General features: G+C 32.2%; 1 protein-coding gene across 1 annotated transcript in view; it reads right to left on the reverse strand.

Moving 5' to 3' along the window:
• The window catches only part of LOC115877526 (C3 and PZP-like alpha-2-macroglobulin domain-containing protein 8), a 289,000-nt gene that overhangs the window by 113,068 nt on the left and 150,473 nt on the right, over positions 1–25,459 (reverse strand). Inside the window, exon 3 of the mRNA XM_030893749.1 lies at positions 21,283–21,467. Coding sequence (XP_030749609.1) covers positions 21,283–21,467 — 185 coding nt within the window. The remainder of the gene's footprint in view (positions 1–21,282; positions 21,468–25,459) is intronic.

Genomic DNA, 25,459 nt, shown 5'->3' on the forward strand with positions numbered 1-25,459 from the left:
CGTCCTTTATCCGGATAAAGCCGGAACAAATCGGGACGGTGTGTGATAATGCACGGAAAATAAAAAAAAAACTGGTTATAGAAAGATTTATTTGTATCCTAGGATATTCTATTCCATCAAAAACATGGAATGTAAAAAATGGCAAGTTTCGTAACACAATTCTTCCACTATAAAAAGTTGTGCGATCTTATGTAAAACCAAGTCAGTTTATTTTATTCAGTTTATTTTTGAGGGGTAGTTTCATCTCATTGGAATTTGACTTTCGAAAAATCCGTTTGTCAAAAATAAGCTTTTTACGTCAAGCAGTTTAAGCAGAATCGTGGTTAAGAAATTACCCAACTCTTTGGAACACCCTGTATGATTTTTTAAAAAATTTCAAAATATGTAAAAAAACCAAATAAATTATTCTTGTCCAAGCGTTTTCCCGAAAGACTAACCGTTTTTTAAATAACAAATATTGTAATATTTGAGGGGCGTTTTCACCCTCTTGGAATCTGAGATTCGAGAAACCCCTCCTTATCGAACCTCTACACCCCCCAGTCAATCCGTTCGCCAAAAATCAGCTTTAAACGTCAAGCAGTTTAAGCAGAATCGTGATTACTCAATGGTCATATTTTATGAAACACCCTGTATAAATTTATAAAAAATCTTAAAATATGTAAAACAACAAAATAAAATATACGTGTTTAAGAGTTTTTCCGAAAAACTCACCGGTTTTTAAATAAAAAATATTTTAATATTTGAGGGATAGTTTCACCCATAAAATAATTAACTAGAAAGAAGTGTCAACTCTGTGTTAAATCGTGGAAACACGATACGCCACCGAAAGCCTTCGTTGTCGTCTGGAGAACTAATTTTCCAATTGACATGATAAGGACATGATGGCTTAATTTTCATTTCCGTTTCCGGTTATTCAATGGCGGGTCCTCTTTCAGTTCAAATGTATTTTGTATTTTTTCTTTTCATAAATAAAACCAAAAAATAATTTATTCACATATATTTATTTGAAATATGGAACAACGTGACTAAATAAACATAAAAATATAGAGGATTGTATTGTTTCAATACCAATTAGTTAATTATATGTACTTTTAACGTAAATTAGTTAAGGTATAAGCATGACTTACAGTAATTTGTAAATAAACACACGTATTCGCAGACTTCAAGGACAGAAAACGGACACAGGGACATGAAAACGGGAGCCTTATACAAAAACCTGAAAACAGAAAAACAAATTTTTTTATACTAAAATTAACAATGTAAAAATATCAATAGGTATAAAATATAAATATACTGTTTAAAAAAGCGTCCATTATTCCCAAAGAGACCTGGCTTATAAATCAAAAAGAAGCAAAAAGAGACTTTTAGTCGGATAACATAATCAGATTATCAGTCCGATTTATTGCATTATTGACAATAAATCGCACATATTGGAGATAAATGATGTTGGCTATAGTTAAAAATGATCTTACCTTGCTGTAAATTGTTTCCATTTTCAAAAAAATCGCCGATCAAAGAGATTATAACACCATTTTCTTGCATCTAAAAAATGTAAAAACAGTGTTTATTTACTACCTATTTTTCATATACATGGGACATACCTACTACGGCAGAAACGTCATTTTCTCCAGGATTCTTCATGTAATATATATTTTATATACTTTATTACCTTTATAATTATAAATTTCAGCCGAAATATTAAATTGAACTTCCAAAACGAAACTAAACGGAATGAATTAAAAGGCGTCGAATATTTTCGAATTTGTTCTAGAACAAATCTGAAGTTGTCTCTGAAACTGAAATCTGTCAATTCTAAACTGTGAAGTTAGACAATAGTTAGACAAAAACAATGCTGTCCTTGTCTAGGCGGCCATACTTGTCGTGAGGAGAATGACAGGAATGACACTAATGACTGTTTCCAATTTTCCTATTTCACTGTCACCCCCCTGGTTTTACCCCCTTAGAATTCGAGTTTCGAAAAATCCCTTGTTATCGAACCTCTACACCCTAAAGTCAATCTGTTTTCCAAAATTTAGCTTTTTACGTCAAGCGCTTTAAGCAGTACCGTGATTAATCAATGACCAGATTTTTCGAAACACCCTGTAAACATTTTTAAAAAATCTTAAAATATGTAAAATAAATAAAATAAAATATACGTGTTTAAGCGTTTTTTCGGAAGCTTGACCGTTTTTTAAATAAAAAATATTGTAATATTTGAGGGGTGGTTTCACCCTCTTGGAACTGGAATTTCGAAAAATCCCTTCTTATCGAACCTCTACACCCTAAAATCAACCTGTATGCCAAAATTGAGAGAAAAGGAAGACACAATAAGCCTATAACGTCGTTGTGATTAAAATACATCTTAAAATTAACGAAAACAACGATAATAAAAGAGCATTAATAAAAAATAAAACTGGGTGCACCTATCGCTACCCACCCTCAATCTACGAAATTAAATTCACGCCAACCTATAAGGGGTATATGGGGTAAAGGGGGACAAAACATAGGGATCCAGCCTGTGGCTGTCCGGCCGTGGGCTCGTTTCACGGCCCAGCGAGCCGAAAAATCACCGCTTCGCCGAAGAAGTCCCTTAGGTGACACCGCGCCGAACGATTTACCCCCACCACTCCACCCCTGCCCTCGAGTTTCCGGTGATTGGATAGCCATTACCGGAAGGGTAGGGGGAAGTGTCGAGAAAATACGCGGGAATGGGGAAGATTTAAAATCTTATCCGGATATTTCCGGGCCATTGAGTCGAAAGGGTAAGATATTTAATTTGAAGGGGATAATTTTAAGTGTAGCCTAAAGAATACTTACACAGATAATGATATAAAATATAAGATAGACTAGCCATATACACTGATTTTTTTATGCAAAATATAGAAGCAAAATGTAAACAAGTAGTTTACTAATTTGATTTGGCTATAGAATAATTTAGTCCTTTTTTCAAGATTTAAGTTAAGAAAATATCAATATTTTTTTTTATTTACATTCTTTTTTTTATAATTTTTTTATGTAAAGTGTATTACAAACTAAATAAATAGAAAATAAATACTTTTTTATTTATTTATTTTGGGATACAGGGTGGAACTTAAATAAGTGCACATATTTTTAGGGGTTATATATTTCGATCCCAGGAACACATCTATTAGGTATTTTCGAGAAACTTATTTAATTTTTTATTTTCGAAACAAAAGTTGTAAATATTTTTGTATTAATTTTCAAAAAAATGTCAAGTTGCAGCATTTATTTATTTATTTCCTGACATCATCATTCGTTTTAACACTTTAGTTTTTGGTTTAAATGAATTGTGTTGTGATACTTTAAGTTTAAACATTTTTACTACCAGGCCTTGCAGTCGAATATTGTTCTTTTTAGAACCTGTTTTAGTGCAAAGTGTACAAGATAGCTTAATAGCCGTAAAAAATTATTGGAACTTTATTAGAATATTTTGAATGGGAAAGCGGTAGCAATGACCCTTTATGTTTCTTAAGGGCTGTTCAGAAGGTGAGTTTTGTTGATGAAAAGGATATAACTGTCTATATATTTTAAATTAAATTATTTTTGTTTATATAAAATTTTGATTAAAAGAAAATATGTAAAAGTGGGCAACGTTGTGCCGTTCAAGCTTAATCACGTGACTAAAAGTTTTGCTTTATTTGATATGAAGGGTACTTTATTCAGAAAACTTTTGGTTTATTACGTATATATTTACATATTTTTAAAAATTCTTGCTGCGCTTCTTGCCAGCCAGCAAAAATTATCCAGGCAAGATAACCATCTCTAGTGCATTCACCCACCGCCCTAACATAAATAACCCTTTTGTGGGCTCGCCCTAGGGAACGCCAAGAAAAACTTCAATTCCCTCAAATTTCCCTTAAATGGAGACCATAATGCGGAACGCCGCTCAGCGACGTATAATAAAGTTATTCCGAATATCCATTATCGTTTCTCTTACGATTACCCTGGCTCTGGCTAGCTCTATTTGCCCCGTTTCCCTCTGGAAAAAGGGTTTGTGCTGACGATCGTTGGATTTTTTCAGGCCCTACGTGGAGAAAAATACTCTCTCTGATTTCCTCCGGTTTGGACTGCCTTTCTCTCCAAATGCAGCGCTTATTTTGGCTAATGTGTTTTTCTATGACCGGATGTCAACTTTGAAGTTTTATTTTTTTATCTTATACGAGGGTTGTTTTTTATTCTGTGCATATAGAAACACTATGTTTAGATTACAGTTGGGGGTTGGAACCTTTGGTGTTACACAGCAAAATAAAACAATAAATAGCCACAATACACCAAAACACTTTTACTTTTACACTGGACGCGCGTTTCGCTAACCATTTTAGCATCATCAGCAGATGATTGAAAACTAAACTACAATCTGCAATTTTAGCGTTTATATACTCGCTCAGTGGACACCGAGTGGGCGTGGCAAAATCTAGCCAACCGAGCCAGAGCCCACCGAGCGTAACAGTTAGATTTCTGCCACTAGAGTAGTAGGAACAAAGAACTTGAAGGAATTGGACCGTTGTCTCTGTTCATACTATCTTTATATTTATTAATTCTGATGCTTTCATATGCATCTAATTGCCTGTAATTTGAGACTTGTTTAATTAATTTTAAATTATTAAGATCTATACAATGTTCTTTATCAACAATATGTTCAGCAACGCAAGATTTATCCGGTCTACCATATCTTATCTGAGCTAAATGTCCTTTAAATCTAGTTAAAATTGATCTTCTAGTTTGCCCAACATATTTCTGATTACAATCTTAACAAGAAATTTCATAAATACCCGACCTTTCCAGTGGAGGTGTTTTATCCTTTGGATTACCTAATAATTGTTGTAATTTATTATCAGCACTAAACACGAGTTTATAATTGACATTCTTAGGATTCGCTTGGTGCTAATAATAAATTACAACAATTATTAGGTAATCCAAAGGATAAAACACCTCCACTGGAAAGGTCGGGTATTTATGAAATTTCTTGTAAAGATTGTAACCAGAAATATGTTGATCTATTGAGCTGGGGAGGCTATAGGGGTAGATATATGAATGTATTGAATTTTAGGACCATCCTCCATACAGTCCTAAAGACTTTTTTATTTTTCCAAAAATTAAGAATGAACTGCGCGATCAAAGGTTCCATTCCCCAGAAGATGCAGTCAATGCCTTCAAAAACGCAATTTTCAAGAGTAGTTATCTTACCCCTATACTGTGACAGGTTCCATCGACTTCCTGAAATTTTCAGGCGTTTCAGTGACTTTCAGGAGTTCTTGTAGATTACCTGCCTGAAGGAAGTGTATTTACCTGTTACAGTATAGACATTAATTACATAAATGTAAAAGAAGTGAATATCAATACCAGAGGCTGTAGAAAAGGGCCTTATTTATTCCCCATGACTAAAGGGCCCTAATTGGGGTAGTTTAGGGGTTGGTTTGGGGTAGTGTTTTTTATGTATAGAAACATATTGATCGGTATATGTTTGGTAACCACATTATTATTAATTGATTGTTAATTGAGTATTTAATTAGAGGTTAAAGGTGTCGATAAGTGAATTTACGTCTGTAAGGTTAAATGTTAAGATAACAGTGGTTAATTTTAGCAAGCTGTTTACAAAATAGTTGGTGTTGATGAAAATGTTTTACTTATTTATCTGACTAACTTATCCTAATTTTAATATAAAGTATAATAAAACAAGAAATGGTTGAACATACAGTAAAACAAGAAATAGTTGAACAAAAATATGTTTTATTGTTATTTTAAATTTTACATTTATATTTATACTAGCGTGTACCAGCGACTTTGTTCGCGTCGAATTAATCATTTGTATCTAATGGTGATGATAAAGCAAAGCAAGAATTTCCATTAACATACAAACTGGATAAAATTTTTTCACATTTATGTCAGCATGAGAAAAAACAATATGGCGATAATATTATATAACTTGGTAATATTTGAGGGGTAGTTTCATCTCATTGGAATCTGACTTTCGAAAAATCCGTTTGCCAAAAATAAGCTTTTTACGTCAAGCAGTTTAAGCAGAATCGTGATTACTCAATGGTCATATTTTATGAAACACCCTGTATAAATTTATAAAAAATTTTAAAATATGTAAAACAACAAAATATAATATACGTGTTTAACAGTTTTTTTCCGAAAAACTCACCGGTTTTTAAATAAAAAATATTTTAATATTTGAGGGATAGTTTCACCCCCTTAGAATTCGAGTTTCGAAAAATCCCTTCTTATCGAACCTCTACACCCTAAAGTCAATCTGTTTTCCAAAAATCAGCTTTTTACGTCGAACGCTTTAAGCAGGATCATGATTGATCAATGACCAGATTTTTTGAAACACCCTGTATAAATTTTTAAAAAATCTTAAAATATGTAAAAAAACAAAATAAAATATAGGTGTTTAAGCGTTTTTTCCGAAACTTGACCGTTTTTTAAATAAAAAATATTGTAATATTTGAGGGGTGGTTTCACCCTCTTGGAACTGGAATTTCGAAAAATTCCTTCTTATCGAACCTCTACACCCTAGAATCAACCTGTATGCCAAAATTGAGCTTCTTACGTTGAGTGGTTTGGGCAGAATCGTGATTAATCAGTATGTCAGTCACTTAAGGATTTTATATATTGGTATAGATTATCGATTAGATATGTTTCGTCGTATAAATGCTTGTCGTATAAGTGTTTGTCGTAGATCCATTTTTTCTCTAACGACTTGTTTAACAGCTTCTGGTACCTTTGATTTTTCTACAAGTCTTTTTAAATCATTACATGTCATTTCCTGAGGATCATTACACACTGCCAACTAATCTTTTATATTCATACTTAAGTAAAGGTCTTCTGTTTAAGTACTCTTCTGTAATCTTTGTTTTTGCTTCAATTTCTGTAATATTTGTTTTTACCATCGTGTTTGTATACATTAATAATAATAAAAACAGATTGATGATCTTTTTACTTATATAGTAAGAAAATAGGGAGGGAGAAAGATAGAGATATGAAATTATATATTAAGGCATTTTTGTTTTCACATTAATTTTATTTCCCCGTAGAACCAAATCCTTTTTCACCACGTTCTGTGTTCGAAATGGATTTTTCTTCCTGTAGTAGCGGGTAGAATATTCGTTCACAGATAATTTGTGCTATTCTGTCTCCAATTTGAACATGAAAATCTTTATCTGAATGGTTGAATAAAACCACTTTAATCTCCCCTCTGTAATCTTCGTCAATAACTCCTGCTATAAAAAGAAAAAAATATATGTAATTAAAATTACTTTTAATGATATAGATATAAATTTTTACCTCCCACATCAATAAAATGGTTTACAGCCAAACCAGACCTTTGTGCTATTCTACCATAGCAATTTTTAGGTAATTCCAATTTTATACAAGTTGGAATTGTTGCTTTACCCTTCGCTGGTACAATAGTATTTAGCAGGCTTTTCAAATCATACCCTGCTGTTTTTAAACTACCTTTGGTTGGTTCAAAGGCATGTGAAACAATTTTGTTATATTTTAAGATTGGAACTTGTTCTTGTTCCATTGTTTGATTTACTTCAAAATTGAAAGGTAATTAAAAATAATAATGATAATAATAAGTGGATAAAATCACTGGTTATATCCCCATGGTAATGTATCTGTAAATATATAATTATGTACCAACAAGCGAGTGGCATAACTGAATTATATGGCATTCCGAATGAAGCTTGTTTCTTTCGTTTCTTAGTTTTTATATTCAATGGTGTTGAAATTCTACCACAGCATCTCCCCTGCCCGTATAAAAACGAAAATATAAAGCTAGATAGCGGCTATGAAATATGCAAACGAGCTCTGGCAAGGTTTTACATGCGAAATTACATTATTATTTGATCACAGTACGCGGCGCGCCGTTCCAGCTGTACAATAGCTAACAAGAACGCGGTAATAAATGCTGAATAATGCTTGGCTCACCTAGGAGCGGAATTCCGATGGTTAATGCACGACGAAATTCGGCAGGTTTTGTCGAATTAGTGCGAAATATGTCGCGCACCAGTGTGCCTTAATTAAAAACAGCCGTCGATTGGACAGAATAGGAAAATGGAGTAGAATAGAATTGTGGCACGGGTGTGCTTTATTGTTTTCTGGTTAAAGGAAAACATCGTCTGGTTGCTATGAATTCTCGGATACCGAAATAAATAATATTAAAAGAGATATAATTCGGAATGGAAATATTATCCATCACACAAACTTTTTGTCTTACTTTAACTAACCCGGCTTTGTTTTATTTCTCTATACCCATACATACCATATTAACATAAATACAGGGTGGTCCGAACTGTATTCCGGAAACTTTGGGAGCATATTCCGCAGATAAAAAGGAGTAAAACCAGTGTGCCTTAATTAAAAACAGCCGTCGATTGGACAGAATAGGAAAATGGGGTAGAATAGAATTGTGGCACGGGTGTACTTTATTGTTTTCTGGTTAAAGGAAAACATCGTCTGGTTGCTATGAATTCTCGGATACCGAAATAAATAATATTAAAAGAGATATAATTCGGAATGGAAATATTATTCATCACACAAAATTTTTGTCTTACTTTAACTAACCCGGCTTTGTTTTATTTATCTATACTGTACATACCATATTAACATAAATACAGGGTGGTCCGAACTGTATTCCGGAAACTTCTGGAGCATATTCTGCAGATAAAAAGAAGTAAAAAACTTCTTATAAATGTATGTCCTAAAATGCTTAGTTTCGGAGATAGAGGGTGTAGAAGTTTCATTTTTATTTAGATTTTTTCCAAATAATTCCTGAAGTAACGTCAACGTATGGATGAAAATTGGTATCTGATAGTTTTTTGACATGATACATTTGATTTTGATGTCATTATGACTCCTATTTGTAGAGGGTGCCACCTATATGTGTTTTAACTGTTTTGAAGAGTAATAACTTTTTTGTCCGTATCTGTATAGAACTGCTGAGTGAAAAAGTATACATTCTCGTATTTTTATATGTAAAAAATGTTTCTTGGTAAAAATCGTTACTAGCAACCCTTCTCGAGATATTTAGAATGGGAATAGTCAATACATGTCATTATTGACAAAAAATAAACACGTTGAGTATATAGTTATTGGACTAAAAAGATAAATTTGGAAAAATTTTATATTTATAAATTAATCATAAAATTTTCATCGAAAAAATGATGATGTGGAACAAAAACATTTAAAATTTATGATTTCCGTCTATTAACTATTTAGTCAACATGTTTATATAATTTATGTCAATGATGACAGGTATTAATAATTTCGATTTCAAATATCGCGAGAACTATCACTCGTAGCGATTTTTATTAAGAGATCTTTTTTACGTTAAAAACGTCGTAAATGTATATCTTTTTACTTAGTAGTTTTATTCAGGTACGGACGAAAAGTTATTACTCTTCAAAGCAGTTAAAAATATGTAGGTGGTGCCCTCTACAAGTAGGAGCCATATTGGCATCAAAATCGAATTTCTCATATCAGAAAACTCCGAGACACCAAATTTTATCCAAATATTGATGTTACTTCAGAAATTATTTGGAAAATATCGAAATGAAAATAAAACTTCTACACCCTGTATCTCCGAAACTAAGCATTTTAGGGCATACATTTATACGAACTTTTTTACTTATTTTTATCTGCAGAATATGCTGCTGAATTTTTCGGAATACAGTTCGGACCACCCTGTATATTATTTTTTTTGGCATTCTACAAAATAACCGATTCAAGAGTCTCTTAAAGCGAGCAAATTAAAAACAAATTGACCTTCATCCCTCTCAGTCGCCCACAGGAAACAATCCCGCCCTATAAATCGTCGGCTCGAAGCCCTTGTCCCTACAACAATGGCCTGCAGCGATCGCTCTGCCTTTTTAATGGCTAAATTTAGTGTGAAAAACACAAGAGGCTTTTTCTGGCTGGACGAACGATTCCGATTCTAAAATAAGGCTTTCGAAGACCTAGTTAGCTAGCTTAGGGCCCAGTTTGGCGTAAACAAATTGTAGCAATTTGCTCAGTTGAAACGTAGTTAGAATATTTTTAATTTTGAAAGAGAAAAATATAAAGAAAATGGTAAGAAATATAGACTTTGATTAATTGATATACAGGGTGGTCCGAACTTTCCGACCGTCCGAGTTCATATAAATGTATATTTTAAAATGCTTAGTTTCGGAGATACAGGGTGTAGAAGTTTCATTTTTATTTCGATTTTTTCCAAAAAATTTTTAGGTGCCACCTAAATATTTTTAACTGGTTTGAAGAGTAATAACTTTTCGTTCGTACCTGTATATAAAAAAAAAAACTACTGAGTAATAAATACACATTTCTGTGATTTTTTTACGTAAAAGATGTTTCTTGGTAAAAATCGCTACGAGTAATGTTTACCAGTATCCCCACTGATTCCCCAAACACGTAATGTGAAGATTAGATCTAGGGATAGAAATTTGCGTGGTACTACTTTGAAAATCACTGGTTAAGCCTTAACACCAGATAAAAAAAATTGCCGAAGTTTTTGTGTTTCAATTACAAATCTGCGATTAATCGTTTTTGGAAGTTTATATATAAAACTACATTTTCGCACTCAGCAACATACGATATTCGTCACAGGGTATTTACTTTGTCGCTGATAGTTACAGTAAAAATTCGTCGACGTTGGCAAGTAAATTCTCGCGCCTCGCCCGATCCATTTACATAGTAATCTCGTCACGAAAACTACTTACCGATGTAAAACGATCAAGGGGAATACTTATCGGCGCAATTTGCTCGGCAACGATCGGCCCTCGCCGTATGGAAAATAATTCCAGCCGAAGATACGACGGAGAAGTGGAAAATGTGTTTTGCCAAAGCTGCTGTTTAGCTCAGTAAAAGTACAATTTTTTGAGTTTTTTCTGAATAATGCAAATTACGTAAAGAAACATCGCAGTATCCAGACATATTTCTCTTTCTCTTTCTCTTTCTCTTTCTCTTTCTCTTTCTCTTTCTCTTTCTCTTTCTCTTTCTCTTTCTCTTTCTCTTTCTCTTTCTCTTTCTCTTTCTCTTTCTCTTTCTCTTTCTCTTTTTCTTTCTTTCTCTTTCTCTTTCTCTTTCTCTTTCTCTTTCTCTTTCTCTTTCTCTTTCTCTTTCTCTTTCTCTTTCTCTTTCTCTTTCTCTTTCTCTTTCTCTTTCTCTTTCTCTTTCTCTTTCTCTTTCTCTTTCTCTTTCTTCAGTTCAGTAAGTGACAATGGTCGCAAGGAAGAGTTTAATAAGTTGATGAATACCTAATTTAACAAGTATCTGTTTAAAAATTATTCAGTTTTAATAAAATAAAATTTATAAATTAATATGAAATATGTTATATTGCTATAAAATTAAAGAATACTGTTTATAATTGACTTTTATTATTTATTGAATAAGTTGGTATTAACGAATATTCACACATAATAATTCATCAGCTTTTTTGCTGATGCTTTTTTAGATGGTTTGACTAATATTCACTTTGAATAAAATGCAGTGAAAATTAAGATCTAGTAGCTTATCAAAAGTTTTTTTTATTAGTATCATATATTTTTATAATAAAATATTTGAATTAAATTTTTAAATATATTTTAAATCTCTAGTAAATATTAGATTATAACAGAATAAACAACCTACACAAAACACAGAAAACTTGGTATTCATTTCGCTTATTCTTACTTTATCTAGTATTCTGATTACTATTAAGAACGTTCTAACAAAATAAACCAAATATAATAGCAATCAAACTTTGAAACAAACCGTAAAAATAAACGTCTCTAATTTAGCTGACAATTGAAAATCATGAAATTAAAGAACAACAAACGGCAACATTGTTAGGTATGCGTGTTGACTAGTGGGACGTAGAAGTCATGTAGAAGTTACTCCAGATTTACTGGTACGCCAACTCTTAGCTCGGCAGAACTGGCTTATGTTGGTTTACACGAGACCAATTAGTTGAATTTTTTTTTATCTGTGGTCAGTGGTCATGGAGCAGTTGCTTGGTACACAAAACTAGAGCAACGTACAGTAAGGTAAAACCTGTGCAAAGTACAGAGAAACCTGTGCAAAGTACATGCATCTACATCAGAGGTGCCATGAGAGCATGCCCAGTAGCTAGACCTAAATAGAATTTAGGCTTAACATAAAACATATACACAAAAATGTTAAACATTTTGATTTACAAGAAACCAGGCGTATCACGAACAGAATCCATTGGATTGCCCATACATCATACCCGAAAAGCCTCATTCGTTGATTTGTTGTTCATTTCGAACCCTCTAATTTCTCATCTGGTTCTTTATTATTCTCGCGTAGTTCCAATTAGGGAGTCTTTATACCTTTCCGGATAATTAATGGAGAAGGAGCAGTAAGAAAGAAACGGTAGCGGCATCTCTGTTTTCCAAAGAGAAAGGTCGGACTGTTTGGAGGAAGGAAAGAAAGAATTGTGAGTGGATAATAAGTTACTGGTGATTTATTTCTGCTTAAATTGTTTTTCTTATCGAACTTGAGAAAAATCTTATAGAGGGTTGGAAAAAAAGGGTCTTGGGTTATTAAAGGAGTAATGTTTCATCTTTGTAGGTTTAATTAGTGAGTTTTTTTTTCATTTTTCTTGGAAATTTTACAAATCATGCACTTTATACATTTCATAGTAAAAAGTTTTTATTTTACTTTGATAATACATGACATACATACATATCCTTGTGAGTTGTCCTTCTGAGTTGTCCACCCGGAATCCACTTACTTTCTACAAGCTCACCGCAAAGCAGAGATTTTGGTATGAGGTTCTCTTGCATTCTGCATACGTGACCAGCCCACCTTAAGCGATATTTTGTAATCATGACTTCAATACTCTCGCAGTTAGCTTTTTCAAGGACCGATACGTTTGAGACATGATGGAACCATTTGATTCTTAAGAATCGTCTAAGGTATCTCTGTTGCAACTTGTTGAATGCGTTTATGTGTCGGCGGTACAGCACACAGGTTTCTTTCCTAATTAACCGACTCTCTATATCCAGTAGTTTTCAAGTTACCCATAGAAAACCTCGTAGAAAACTCACCCTGTATATTATTTTTATTAACCCTTTCGAGGGCTGTAAGTATCTTCCTCGGAAAACATTTTAAGGCATATGTTCGTAGGAATTTTTTGTTTTATTTGTATCTGTAGAATTACCCACCAAAATAAAAACACTATCTTTATGACACCCTGTATTTTTTGTCAAAGATAACTATTTTAAAAACACTTTGTTTCGTTCAACATAAATATTAAGATTGTGGAATAATTTATCTTGCTTTCAGAGCTCACCAACAGATCTTTTCTCAAATATCCCTATCTTGGAATTTTAAGGGTGTCGCTTCAAGTTTGCAGACAATCCATTTGCTGCGCTCGAGATGAAAGAGAATTTCCTAAACTTTTTGCATTAAAATGCAGCAGAGAACTACTCAGTGTGTTTCACTGTTAGAGCTATTGTGTTGTAAGTAGAACCTAAAATAGATTATTAAAGAATAGAGAAATAATATTTTATCTCTCCCTGGAACAAATATGATTAAACTAATAGAAACGTTTTTTTTTCAGTTAGTAGTAGCTGAAGTTTAAAAAGGAAGGTCTGTAAGCAATGTGTCTTGCCTGTCCTCACGTATGGAGCTGAAACAGTTACTTTTACAAAAAAGATCATACATAGAATACAGCTATGTAACGGAAAATGGGAAAGCTCCATGCTGGAATTTAGAGTTAGAAATAAAATATCCAATGATACCATACCAAATCGAACAGGAGTAATAGAAAAGCGGTGATATCTGTCTTACATTTTAAATGGAATTGGGCAGGACATGTGGCTAGGATAACAGATGGACGGTGGACAAAGAGACTTGTAGAATGGAGACCAAGACACGAAATGGAGACCGAGACCAAGGCCTATAGATGCATAGGACGACCTCCTAGTCGATGGATAGATGATCTTAAGAGTGTGGCTGGAAACTAGATTAAAGTGGAACAAAATAGAAAGAAATGGCTAGAGTTATAGAGGCTTTTGTTGAGCAGTGGACAGAATAAGCTAAATGATGATGATGAGTAGCTGAATCTTTTTTTTTACTTATTTATTTTTTAAAACGTCATGTAAAAGGATTTTAAATAGAAATATGTTGAGCAAACTAGAAGATCAGAAATATGTTGAGCAAACTAGAAGATCAATATATGGTAGACCGCATAAATCTTGTGTTACTCAACATATTGTTCAACATCATTATATAGATGTTAATAATTTAAAATTAATCAAACAAGTTCAAATTTCACGCAATCGGATGCATATGAGAGCGTAAAAATAATACGTAAAATTAATATATGAATAGAGAAAATGGTCCAATTCCATCTAGTTCTCTGATCCTATTACTCTCCTTGGTTTTAACTTTCTTGGTCAGTTTTGTTACGTTTGGTCGGTACCAACTGAGCGCCTATACAAACGCTCAATTCGTAGATATTAGTTTAGTTCGTCGGTAACATGTCAGCGAAACGCGATATCAGTGCTAAAGTAAAGTGTTGTGATGTCTTCTTCTTCTTCTTCCTTCTTCATACTAGGCAAATCGCCTGTTTGGTTTCGTCATCTATAACGGTGAGACTGACAAGTTGTCGCTCCATCCTTTTCGTGGACACTCACTATCCTTCTGTTGTCCATTCTGCTGATAGGCTCATTCTCTCTTTCTAATGAGTACCCAATCATTTACATTTTCCATCTTGCATGCTCTTCTTATGCTTTCATTTCTCTCCCTATCCAGAAGCGTATTAACAACTATTCTGCGTAGTACTTTCATTTCGGTTGTCTCTAGTAGTTGTTTAGTTTTCACTGTAACAGGTCGAGTTTCTGCAGTGTATGTCATTATTCGTCGTACTGTAGCCTTGTAAATTCTTGCTTTCGTTTCCACCTCAATGTTTTTATTTTGCCATATTGTGTTATTCAGGCATCCTACTATTCTGGTTGTCTTCGTTGTCCGTTCTCGCACCTCGGCCTCTACATCACCATATCCTGAGATTTCTATGCCTAGATACTTAAACTTCATTTCTTGCTGGATAACATTGCCCTCGACTTCCAGTTTGCACCTTAGTGGTACTTTTGATGTCGTCATGCTTTTAGTTTTCTGGGTCGATATTATCATATTAAGTAATTTGGCAGTGCAGCTAAATCCATGTAATAAACGCTGTAGATCGTCCTCATTTTCAGCTACCAATACGGCGTCGTCGGCAGAGCAGAGAATAGTAATTTCCTGGTCGCCTATACTGTATCCCTTCAGTAAACGTACATTTTTTATTATTTCGTCCATAATGATGTTGAAAAGAAGAGGGCTCAGGGTGTCACCTTGTCGGATACCACGGCCTACATTTATTGGTTCGGTCAGGACCCCGTTAATTTTGGCTTGCATTTGGTTCGCTTCATATATATTTTCTATGGTTTTAACGAGGTTGTGTGGGATTGATTTTTCTATTATCTGTCTTATGACAAAAACCGCGTCTGTGCATGATCTGCAGTGTTTTAGTGTATTGTGATTAATTAATGTTAACCTCAACTATAATGTTCGTCACTAGAAGATCTTCAAAAGAATATATTGTTTTATTTATCTAAATATATACCAAAACGAGTAAGCCACTGTCTCTTTTTTATTCATTCCGATGGTATTCAAATTTATGCGGATGGCCGTCATCCAGTGACGTCAAAATTATTAACCCAGCCTACTCGATTATTCAAATGGCAGTGGGCAGTAGGCATCGTAAATAATGATTAGCTAATTATACCCTGGCGGCCAATACGTGTGATTGTAGCGCCGTCTGTCGCTGGGCGTACGCAACTAAACAAACGATATTTTCTCTGTCCCTCGGGGGTTCACCACGCTCGAACGACTCGACTGATGAAGCTGTTTAATTTTTATTGTGAAGGGTCACCAATAAATGTCGAATTTTAAACAAAGTGTGATTGAAACAAGACATATTATTCTGTCTTTTACCTACCAGTGTTTTTTTTATTATTTCATTATGATTTGTCTCTTCCAATTCTGTTTATACCTGATTTATTTTTTGATACAATACAAGCAAAATGTAAACGGACCAAAAATAATTATTTGTAGAGGGTGTCACATTCTCGTGTGTTTTACAGAGTGTCTCGTTTATGAGCAGAGTATACAAAGATGCTGCTTTCACATCAATGGGCTACTATTTTCTAAAACTAAAGATGCTACACATAGATTTGTCTTAGCTCACTTAGTTCCTGAAGGGGGAATTTGAAAATTTTGCATTTTTCTTATCTTGGTTCTTGGTTATCTTATAACTTATCGAAAAGGTGAACACTGAGTCACAGAGAGTCACCTCGAATCCAGTGATAAGAATTGATATTTCATGAATAACACCTCCATGTAACTATATTTTCACTATGAAGTATATGAAAATGTGGAATTTTTTTAAAAAAATTTTGAAATTTTTTTTCAAACCTTTTTTAGTTTTTATATTTGTTTTCCATAGCAACTGTTAAAATTGCCTTATATCTATCAAAAATAATAGATAAAATAGTACTTTAACCGTAAGTGTAGATTAAATGATACTTTAACAGCGAGGATAGGTTAAAAACTTTATTTCTTCTCGCACGTTTTTTAATTGCTTCCATTTTTGAAAATTTTTGTATTCGTTTTCATAAGTTATTCGGGATTTAAACGGAAGCAGTTTGGATATGGCGTTTGTCGCCTCAGCCTGAATATCTGTTGGTAATTTACTTATTTTGTTTTGAGCCATTTCTGGCTCCAATTCAATCAGCAATCAACACGAAAGAGAATTAAAAAATATTGACTCAAAACTGACAACTAAAGAGACAGCTTTATTTATTTGTCAAATTACATAGAAATCAACGCCAACCCAGCACAATATTTTTTCTACTCGCAATAAATTCCTTGAAATAATAATTTCTGAATATTTTTTAACACGTAACTCGCTATGGAAAAAATATTGCTTTATACACGACAATAAAATTGCATTATCGTCTCCCGAAATTTTCTCGAATCTTTTCGTTCAACGATAAAATACCATTTTATTGTCTTGTATAAAAAATAACTTATTTATTTATTATTTGGCTGAATAAAAGTCGGTTTAAAAAACGATTTTTTAATAACATATATCTTGCTTTTTGAAAACATGGAACATACTTCAGAGAGAGGTTTTCATACTTTTAGTGTTGTGGAGTTCTTTTAAGGATTAGATTGTTCCTATTGCGTTCCTAATCATCATATCTATTTATCTATTAATTTTATCACACTACAAAAACAAACTTTCAAAAAGAAGACAAACCTAAAATATCGTCGGAAATTCAAATGAACTCTTTATTATCACGGGTCAAACAGTATACAAAAAGTGACATTAATTGATTTTTTTTATTAAAATATGGTTTGACTAAAATATGTTAAAACATATTTTAATGTTTCTCTGGATCCTGATTCTATATGTTGCCCATTTATTATAGATATTTTTCAAATTAGTATTTTAAAACATTTTTAAAAAAGAATTTATCGTTAAATGATTTAATTTTTGTTTAAAATTTATATAAATGTATATTGAAATAATATGACAAATATTTTTAAAATAATAAATACACGTATCAGTTATATCTTGATTAAAACATTTTAATATTCTATATTTTTAGTAATTGTTGTCATGTTGTCAACGTAACGAAAAAACGCTCTAAGTTAGCATTCACCTCTAATATGGTTCTGCGCATGCTCAGTAGCGTGTTCAGAAAGAAGGATAGGCTTATACGATAATCTTGCCTTTCTAGAAAGAAATAAATAGAAAAATGCATGTGAAAGTCCCGTAAACAAAGGCGTGTGTAACATACATATGGCATAGCTTTATCCACGAAGTTTATAAGATCTAAGATTTTTTCAAACAGCAATTTTTAAATGTTAACGATATTTAAGCAAAAAACTCTTAACTCCATTCTGTTTAACGTAACATCGTTCCAAACAGAAACTCGGTCGTTTACAAAAAAAACTTTCCAAATTTCTCGCCCCATTTAGTGCTTTCATCTCCAACCAAACGCCCCCATTACAACAACCGTTTGTATTTAATATTCACGTTAAATCAAAAGTCCAAACTCCAATTAAACGCAAAGAGGCTAAACATTACTTGTTTAATTACCTACTCCCTGGTTTTTAGCCCTTCAATTTCTTTCTAAGAGTTTTTTGAGATAAAATTAATCACTTCTAGTTTATTAACCACTTACGATCATATCGGGGGCAAACTTTTGATGTATACTGTATAAAGTAGCAGAGTTGGGCGACCGACGTCCAGAATAACATGTCGACAATTTAATTGTCGCCTTAAGTGACGTCGTCAATGTCAGGACAAAGGTAATACTTTTTTACAAAAATTATAGCTATAATTATATAGGGTGTACATTATACAGGGTGTGTCGTAAATAAATGCAAATATTTTCAGGGGTAGTATACAGGGTGCTACAAATTCCATGTACAGATCTTCTTATACTTCCGAATGCATTTTGTACTCTTTAGTGTAAATGTTGAGATGTTCTGGTTTCACTTTTACAAATGACGTCAAGTAATACACTGCTCTACCATTTCCAATTCATCTTCCGGGAAAATTATTTAATTGTATATATTATATTAGATTTATATTATTTTTTATATTATTTTATTGCATTTGATTCCATATTCAATGTTTTACCCCACTTTACCCCACGTAAGTTGGCCTCTGTATCTGACAAATTATCAGCTTATTTAAAAATCTAAAAATACTGTCAGATAGCCCTAATAAAGTGGCTATGAGAATGTGCAATTAGTTTTTTGATTTTCTAAAAATTGACGACAGGAAAAAATAAAATTCATTTTCAAAAAAATCCCTTTTTTTTCCAAAAAACTAAGCTATTCTTGAAATTTTTAAAACTTTTTTGATTGAATCATAGTGAACATCCTAAAGCACAACGTTGCCCCAATTTAACCATGTTCATATCTATTACGGTTACCGAGATAGCAATGCTCGTACCTCAAATTTGTAGCACCCTGTATTTCGATCCCAGGTACACGATTATGAGATTTTTTCACGATTTGTTTTTAAATTTGGATATTCAGTATGTACCTACCTGGATTGTCTTTAAAAGAGGAAAAACTTTTTTATTATTGACATTTAGAAGAAAAGGGCATACATAAAAATTTTTGCAAGTTCTAAAATGCTTAATCCTTAATCCGTTCTAAAATTTGTGCTTGAACGTTGGATTCTATTTTTTATCACAGTTAGAAGAAATATTTCTAAAATAATGTATTATGGATATTACAACTAATATTTAAAAAACCCTTGTAAATTAAAAAAATTATATGTGTTTCAAGTAAACCACAAAACAATTTAAATAAACAAGAGAAAACCTTATTCTACCCTTCGACCTTTTACTAGACTAAACTATGTTTTCCCCCAATGTAATTGATTCAGAAACCTGTGCTCTATCCTGCTGACAAACAGTCCTAACACCTTTATCCCTTCCTTTATTCTAAGTCCCTTTCGCATGTACTTTCCCTTACCCTTACTTGTTAAACAAGAACGTGATTCCCGGATGGATGGGAAAATGCGTAGTCGATCAGACAGAGGCGTACACATCAATCCGTTTTTAAAATAAATTATTTTATTAGTAAAGTTGTTTCAATTATTTCTGCAGCTTCTCTAGACAATATATTAATATAGTATGAGGTTTTTAGTTTTTAGTCTCATTTAGTTTGAAGTACTTACTAGATTGACGATGATTTGATAGCCCAAAAGGAGTCCTTTATGGTGGCTAGCCTTAGTTAGGAACAAGTTTTTTCTGAGGTTATGCAACTTCAAATATTTTTTTTAGAGAACGTGCATCACAAATTTACGTATTATGAAAATAACAGATCATGAATAAAAATTAAATTAAGTTTTAATTATTTATTAGTTTATTAGTTATAACTACGAATATTAAAGAATATTCGTAGTTATGAAGGTTAAAGATGAGTAAAAGTTTCTTCTCTAAGTTCTGGTCAGTTACTAATATTAAAATAATATTAATAAAGACTTATTGAATACAGAAACAACTAAATACTATAAATCAATAGACAAAAATATCATTATCCTTATCATCATTTCCAGCTTATTCAACCATTTCTAATTATGGTGTAGCCTCCCTTACACATTTAGATAATCTTCAGGTAAATGGACCCATTGTTGTGCATTGTTGGCTATGCGGGTCCAAGTTATCCCTGCTAATTTCCTAATATCATGGTCCCAGTTTTGGTTTGGTCTTCTTCTAGGTCTCTTAATTCCTGGTGGGTACCATGCTGTAATTTTTATGGTCCATTTGTTGGGCGTCTAGGTGTCTTGCTTTTTGCCACTTGAGTGATTTGGTTCTGTGAATGACATCTATACTTGGGTTTTTTGCCGTATCCGCTCTATTTTTTTACGGTCTTACATGTGTATTTGGCACAAAATACATTCATATGCCATCTAAATTATTTAGGATTATTTCTTGAGAATCTAAACTCCTCTGTTTTTGTTCCCTCACACTCTTGTTTCGTAAATATACACCAAAATAATTGATATATTTTTTGTAGTAATAAAATATTTTTACAGGCTTTACCCTTTTTTTTGTTTTATCAGAGATTTACTGTTTTGAGTAAAGTCTCAAATAAAATAGATAACGTAAAAATGCTATCAGCTGACCTGTTTAAATGGAGGTCAACTATTAGTAGCGCTGACTATTTACATATCTAATAGAGGGCGCTGATTTTGAACTGTCGAAGAACTGCTATAATTGTTCATGATTTAGTTTTATTATTTCAGTTTACTAAACTGTAAAAAACAGAATAAAAAAAGTATTTAAAATATAGTAAACGTTGCACTATACTTGATAGTAATCTACAATGATTAAAAAATATTCAGTGAATAGAAAAAATAATTTAAGTATTTAAAAATGTAAACTTATAACTTTAAAATATAAAAATTTCATCATTTTTTTTTCATAAAAAATCTCATGGGCGTGTTTCTGGGGTCGAACTACTAAGATACTACAAGATAAAATACTTGCACTTAATTTTAAGGCACCCTGGATGTACTAATAAAACTAAAATCAATATTTTATAATTTGGCATTCTAGCAACCAGTGAATAACAATTATTCAAAAAGGCAAAAATACAGATTATTCATATTTTCAACTTGTAAAGAATGTTGAAGATGAAAAAGAACCGTACATCTATAACAGGCTGTATGGTTACCTTTGATTTCTTCAGTTACTTCGACCATTGGAGGGTTTGTGTTCTCGTAACTCCCTTGGGAGTTACCCAGCAATCGGAGTGTGACATTTAAGGGTTGTTTGGGTACAGAAGGGTTGTTGAAAGTCACAAAAACGGCAGTTGTTTTTCCTGGGACAGCTAGTTCGGGAGCCACCACACTGAATCCACTGAAAACAAAAAATAAAAATCATTAATTTTACTAGTGGTTGATAAGAATAATTATATTACATGGTGTCTCTTTAGCATAAGTGCTTTGACATATGAAGGTTTTATGAAAAAAAAACATTGTTTTTGATATTTTCTGCGAATTTCTGGTTTCAAACTTTTGATTTAACGTAGTTTCTTAGTATTAAACGCAGATTTAATCTCTTATATTTTTTGACGCTGTTATTAAAGTTAAAGTTTTGGTTGCCCACATTCTGTATACCGGGTGCGTCTCAAAAGTGGCTCGCCCCTATAACTTTGTTATTTTTTTAGATAAAAAAAACGAGATTTGGTATGTTACTAAAAGAGATTTGGTTTTGTTACTTCCCAATTTACAAATTTTGATTTTTAAACGGCATCCCCGGTATATTTTTACTTTATTCGATAGAAAATGACATTCTGAATAGAATGACATATCATATGCCAACTTTTGACATTTCTGCTTAAAAAAAATATATTTTAAATTCCAATCTAGGGTGCCATGGATGTGTTAAAAACATTACTTTTTAATCAAGGAAAAGTAGATTTGTTCGCCTGATGTTTTTCGTGACTTGTCAGGGCCAGTTATAAGATGTCCAAATCGTATTTTTAATCATATCTCAATTTTTTCAAATGGAACAATGGTGGCTCATTAGCATATTTGGAAAAAGCATTTTTTTACGAATAATTTGGTACCACACACTTGATATTTCGAGTAAAATTGTCATTATGAACCGTATGTTACAATTTCAAATAAATAATATATGCGAAAATGTCAAAAATTAACATATGATATGTCATTCTATTCAGAGTGTCATTTTCTCTCGAAAAAAGTAAAAATAAACCGGGGTGTCATTTAAAAATCAAAATTTGTATTCATTTCCGGTGAAACAGGAAGTGACCAAAAACAATTGAATACGTCAATCAATCCTAATTTATGTCATATATACTAACATAACAAATCTCTGTTTTTTTTAACTGAAAAAATAATAAAGTTATACGAGTGAGCCACTTTTGAGACCCACCCGGTATTTGTATGTAATTTGTAAAAATTTGTGTGTATAAGTTCACAGTAATTTTATTTTTCTACACAATAAATTACGAAAATACTTTAATTATACTAGTGGCATTACTAATAATTGTAGAAAAACGCACTGTGCCTATTTTTTAACACACACGTCGATGAGGTTTTTTGCGAAAAAAAAGTTTTGAAAATTTATGAAAAATTTTTGAAATTTTTTTAATTTTCAGTTAAAAAATATAATATCTTGATAATATGGCAACATGGTAGTTGATTAAATTTAGAGGAACAAAAACACAGAAACAGTTCGGTGGTTCTCAAAATTTAATCTTTTTTTATTTTTCAAAGCAAAATAAGTCATATTATGAACCCATTCGAAAAACGGCAAAGAGAAAATATGTTTCTTTTATCGAGACCTACCAGCCTTAAAAATATGTGCACTTATTTAAAATTCACCCTGTATAGTAAATACATATGCATTATGAAGAATGTATGTGACACAACGATCGATGGGACGAAATATGCTGGAAAAATCCAAGAAAGACAGTAAAAAACAGATTGGATACGACAAAAGACCCAGGTAATATATGTCATCCAGATAATAAAATCCTTTAGGTTTCAATGAGCAGGACATCTGGTAAAAAGGACGGACAAGGGATGGACCACAAAAACTACAGCATGATATCCACGAGGAATTAAAACACCTAGAAGAAAACCAAACAGGAGATGGGACCAGGGTATTAAGAAATTAGCAGGGATATCTAGGGCCAACAATATACTAAGGGTTGGCAAAGGTTAGTTTTGTGTCGAGATTTCCGTATGTAAGAAGAGTATACTCGGTTTTTTTTCTCAGGTAAGATTTCGACAGATGATGACAGAAGAAAAGCAGATGACGTCCCATACCAATCTATTTATTTTACTAAAAAAAGTTTCTAATAATTTTTAAGTTAACTATGGATGGGTTTAAATATAAATTCGTCATGCGTCGTCATTTGTTGTTTTTAACCAGTTTTATTGGTTTATTTCAAAAATGACAGATCGTATTTCAATTTTATTGGTTTGACGGAACGATGAACGACAAACGGACGCCGATGCGTATGAACTCGCCTTTAGATTTTTGACGTTTGTCAAAGTCTTGCCAAATTATAGGTTATAATTTTGTGACAACTTTTGTCAAATACCCTGCGTTTTGGAAGATGATGCATTTTGATTCGTGTTATTACGTGTGTTTTGTGTCTTTTGAAGTCAAGTCGAGGAAAAATCGAGTGAAAATTAACTGTAGAACCCAGAGCACAGTTTATGGTTAATACTCGCTGCCCAGGCAGAAAGTCTTATACAGATACACCAATAAAGTTACCATCAATAAAGTTTGTATACCATCTCGTCGTAGATAAGTGCATCTCGAATATGGTAGAAAGACCATACTAAACACATACTAAAAACTTGAGTAGCTGTAAAATATCGACATAACACGATAGGTAAATAATGGATTTTAGTACTGCAGAAAAATAATGTCAAAAGGTACTGGTTTAAAAAAAATTAAGATTAATGTTAATTAATCAACCTGTAAGGTATAAAATTTGGTAAGTGTTATTATTAATAAAATAGTTTGTTTTATTTATGTTGTTTTATTTATTCCTGCGGAATATTACAAATTTGTATTTGTACATAAGTTATATTGATAAATATAATCATAAATGCGGGAAGTTTCATAAAGCGTGAAAGTAAGAAATAGTTCTTTTATATATATATATATATATATATATATATATATATATATATATATATATATATATATATATATATATATATATATATATATATATATATGTGTGTCTTGTTTTTGTTTGTTTTGTATTAACACATACCGTTTTTTATTAAATAAAATAACTCGATAACATTTTTTCAGTTTTATACAGTTTTTTTCACAATATTTTGAACTTTGAATAAGAAGACTAAGGAAGGAGCATAATGCTATCCATGTATTCATGCATGGTGGGCGGAAAAAACACTGTCGGGTGGGGATCCTTGACAGTTCTGTTTGACGATTCATTTGACACATTTGAATTTGATTTGAAATTTTGTGGATTTGTCAGTCTTTACGGAGCTTATTTTATGTTATTTATTATTTATTCTACTACTGATAGTTGTATAAAGGTAGTAAATCTAGATGGAAATTGTGGCAGAACTTAAATTAACAGTGACACTATCGCGATTTATCGAAAAAGACTCTAAAATAGTTGGTTTGGTTTGGTTTGGTGTAGCGTGCGGTAGATCTCGGCAAAAATGGAGTGAAATAATGGAACAACTTTTCGCTAGTAAGTGATTATATAATATACATACGTGTAGTAAACCGATCATTTATGAAATTCACTTAAATTAACTAAATTATATATTTTTCTTGCATTTTAGCTTTTATTTATTACTTGTCAAAGATTAGATGTCAAAGAATTTAGATACGTTAATTTGACTTACCTGCTTCAGTAGCGTATCGGATGTTTGTGTTAATAAATACTTATTATAACTTATCTATTTTTATTAAAATTATATATTTTTATAACAATTTTAATAACTACCAACATTTATTCACAACGTAAAATAAAACAACAAATTATTGAGTCTACCCCACGTCTACCCTACATCATAATTTTACATTTTTTAAATAAAATTAGAACGACACTGATAAACCGGAATTTAAGTCGGCCATATTTGAGGCCCATCGCGGTGTACCTAAGATTTTTGATATGCTCCTTCCTTAGTCTTCTTATTCAAAGATTTTGAAGTTACTTGTCAGTCAAATTTTAAATACATATATTAATTTCCTGCTATGCGTTCCAGTTGTACCAACTTATTTCTTTGTAAAATAAAATAAACTACATTGAAATTAAAATGACAGACACATCTATCACTGTCAAGGATCTTCTCGTTGGACAGACTTTACAATGCGTTTATAAT

The sequence above is a fragment of the Sitophilus oryzae genome, unplaced genomic scaffold (genome assembly GCF_002938485.1).
Source record: "Sitophilus oryzae breed Bouriz unplaced genomic scaffold, Soryzae_2.0 scaffold_1060_pilon_pilon, whole genome shotgun sequence".
Lineage (NCBI taxonomy): Eukaryota > Metazoa > Arthropoda > Insecta > Coleoptera > Curculionidae > Sitophilus > Sitophilus oryzae.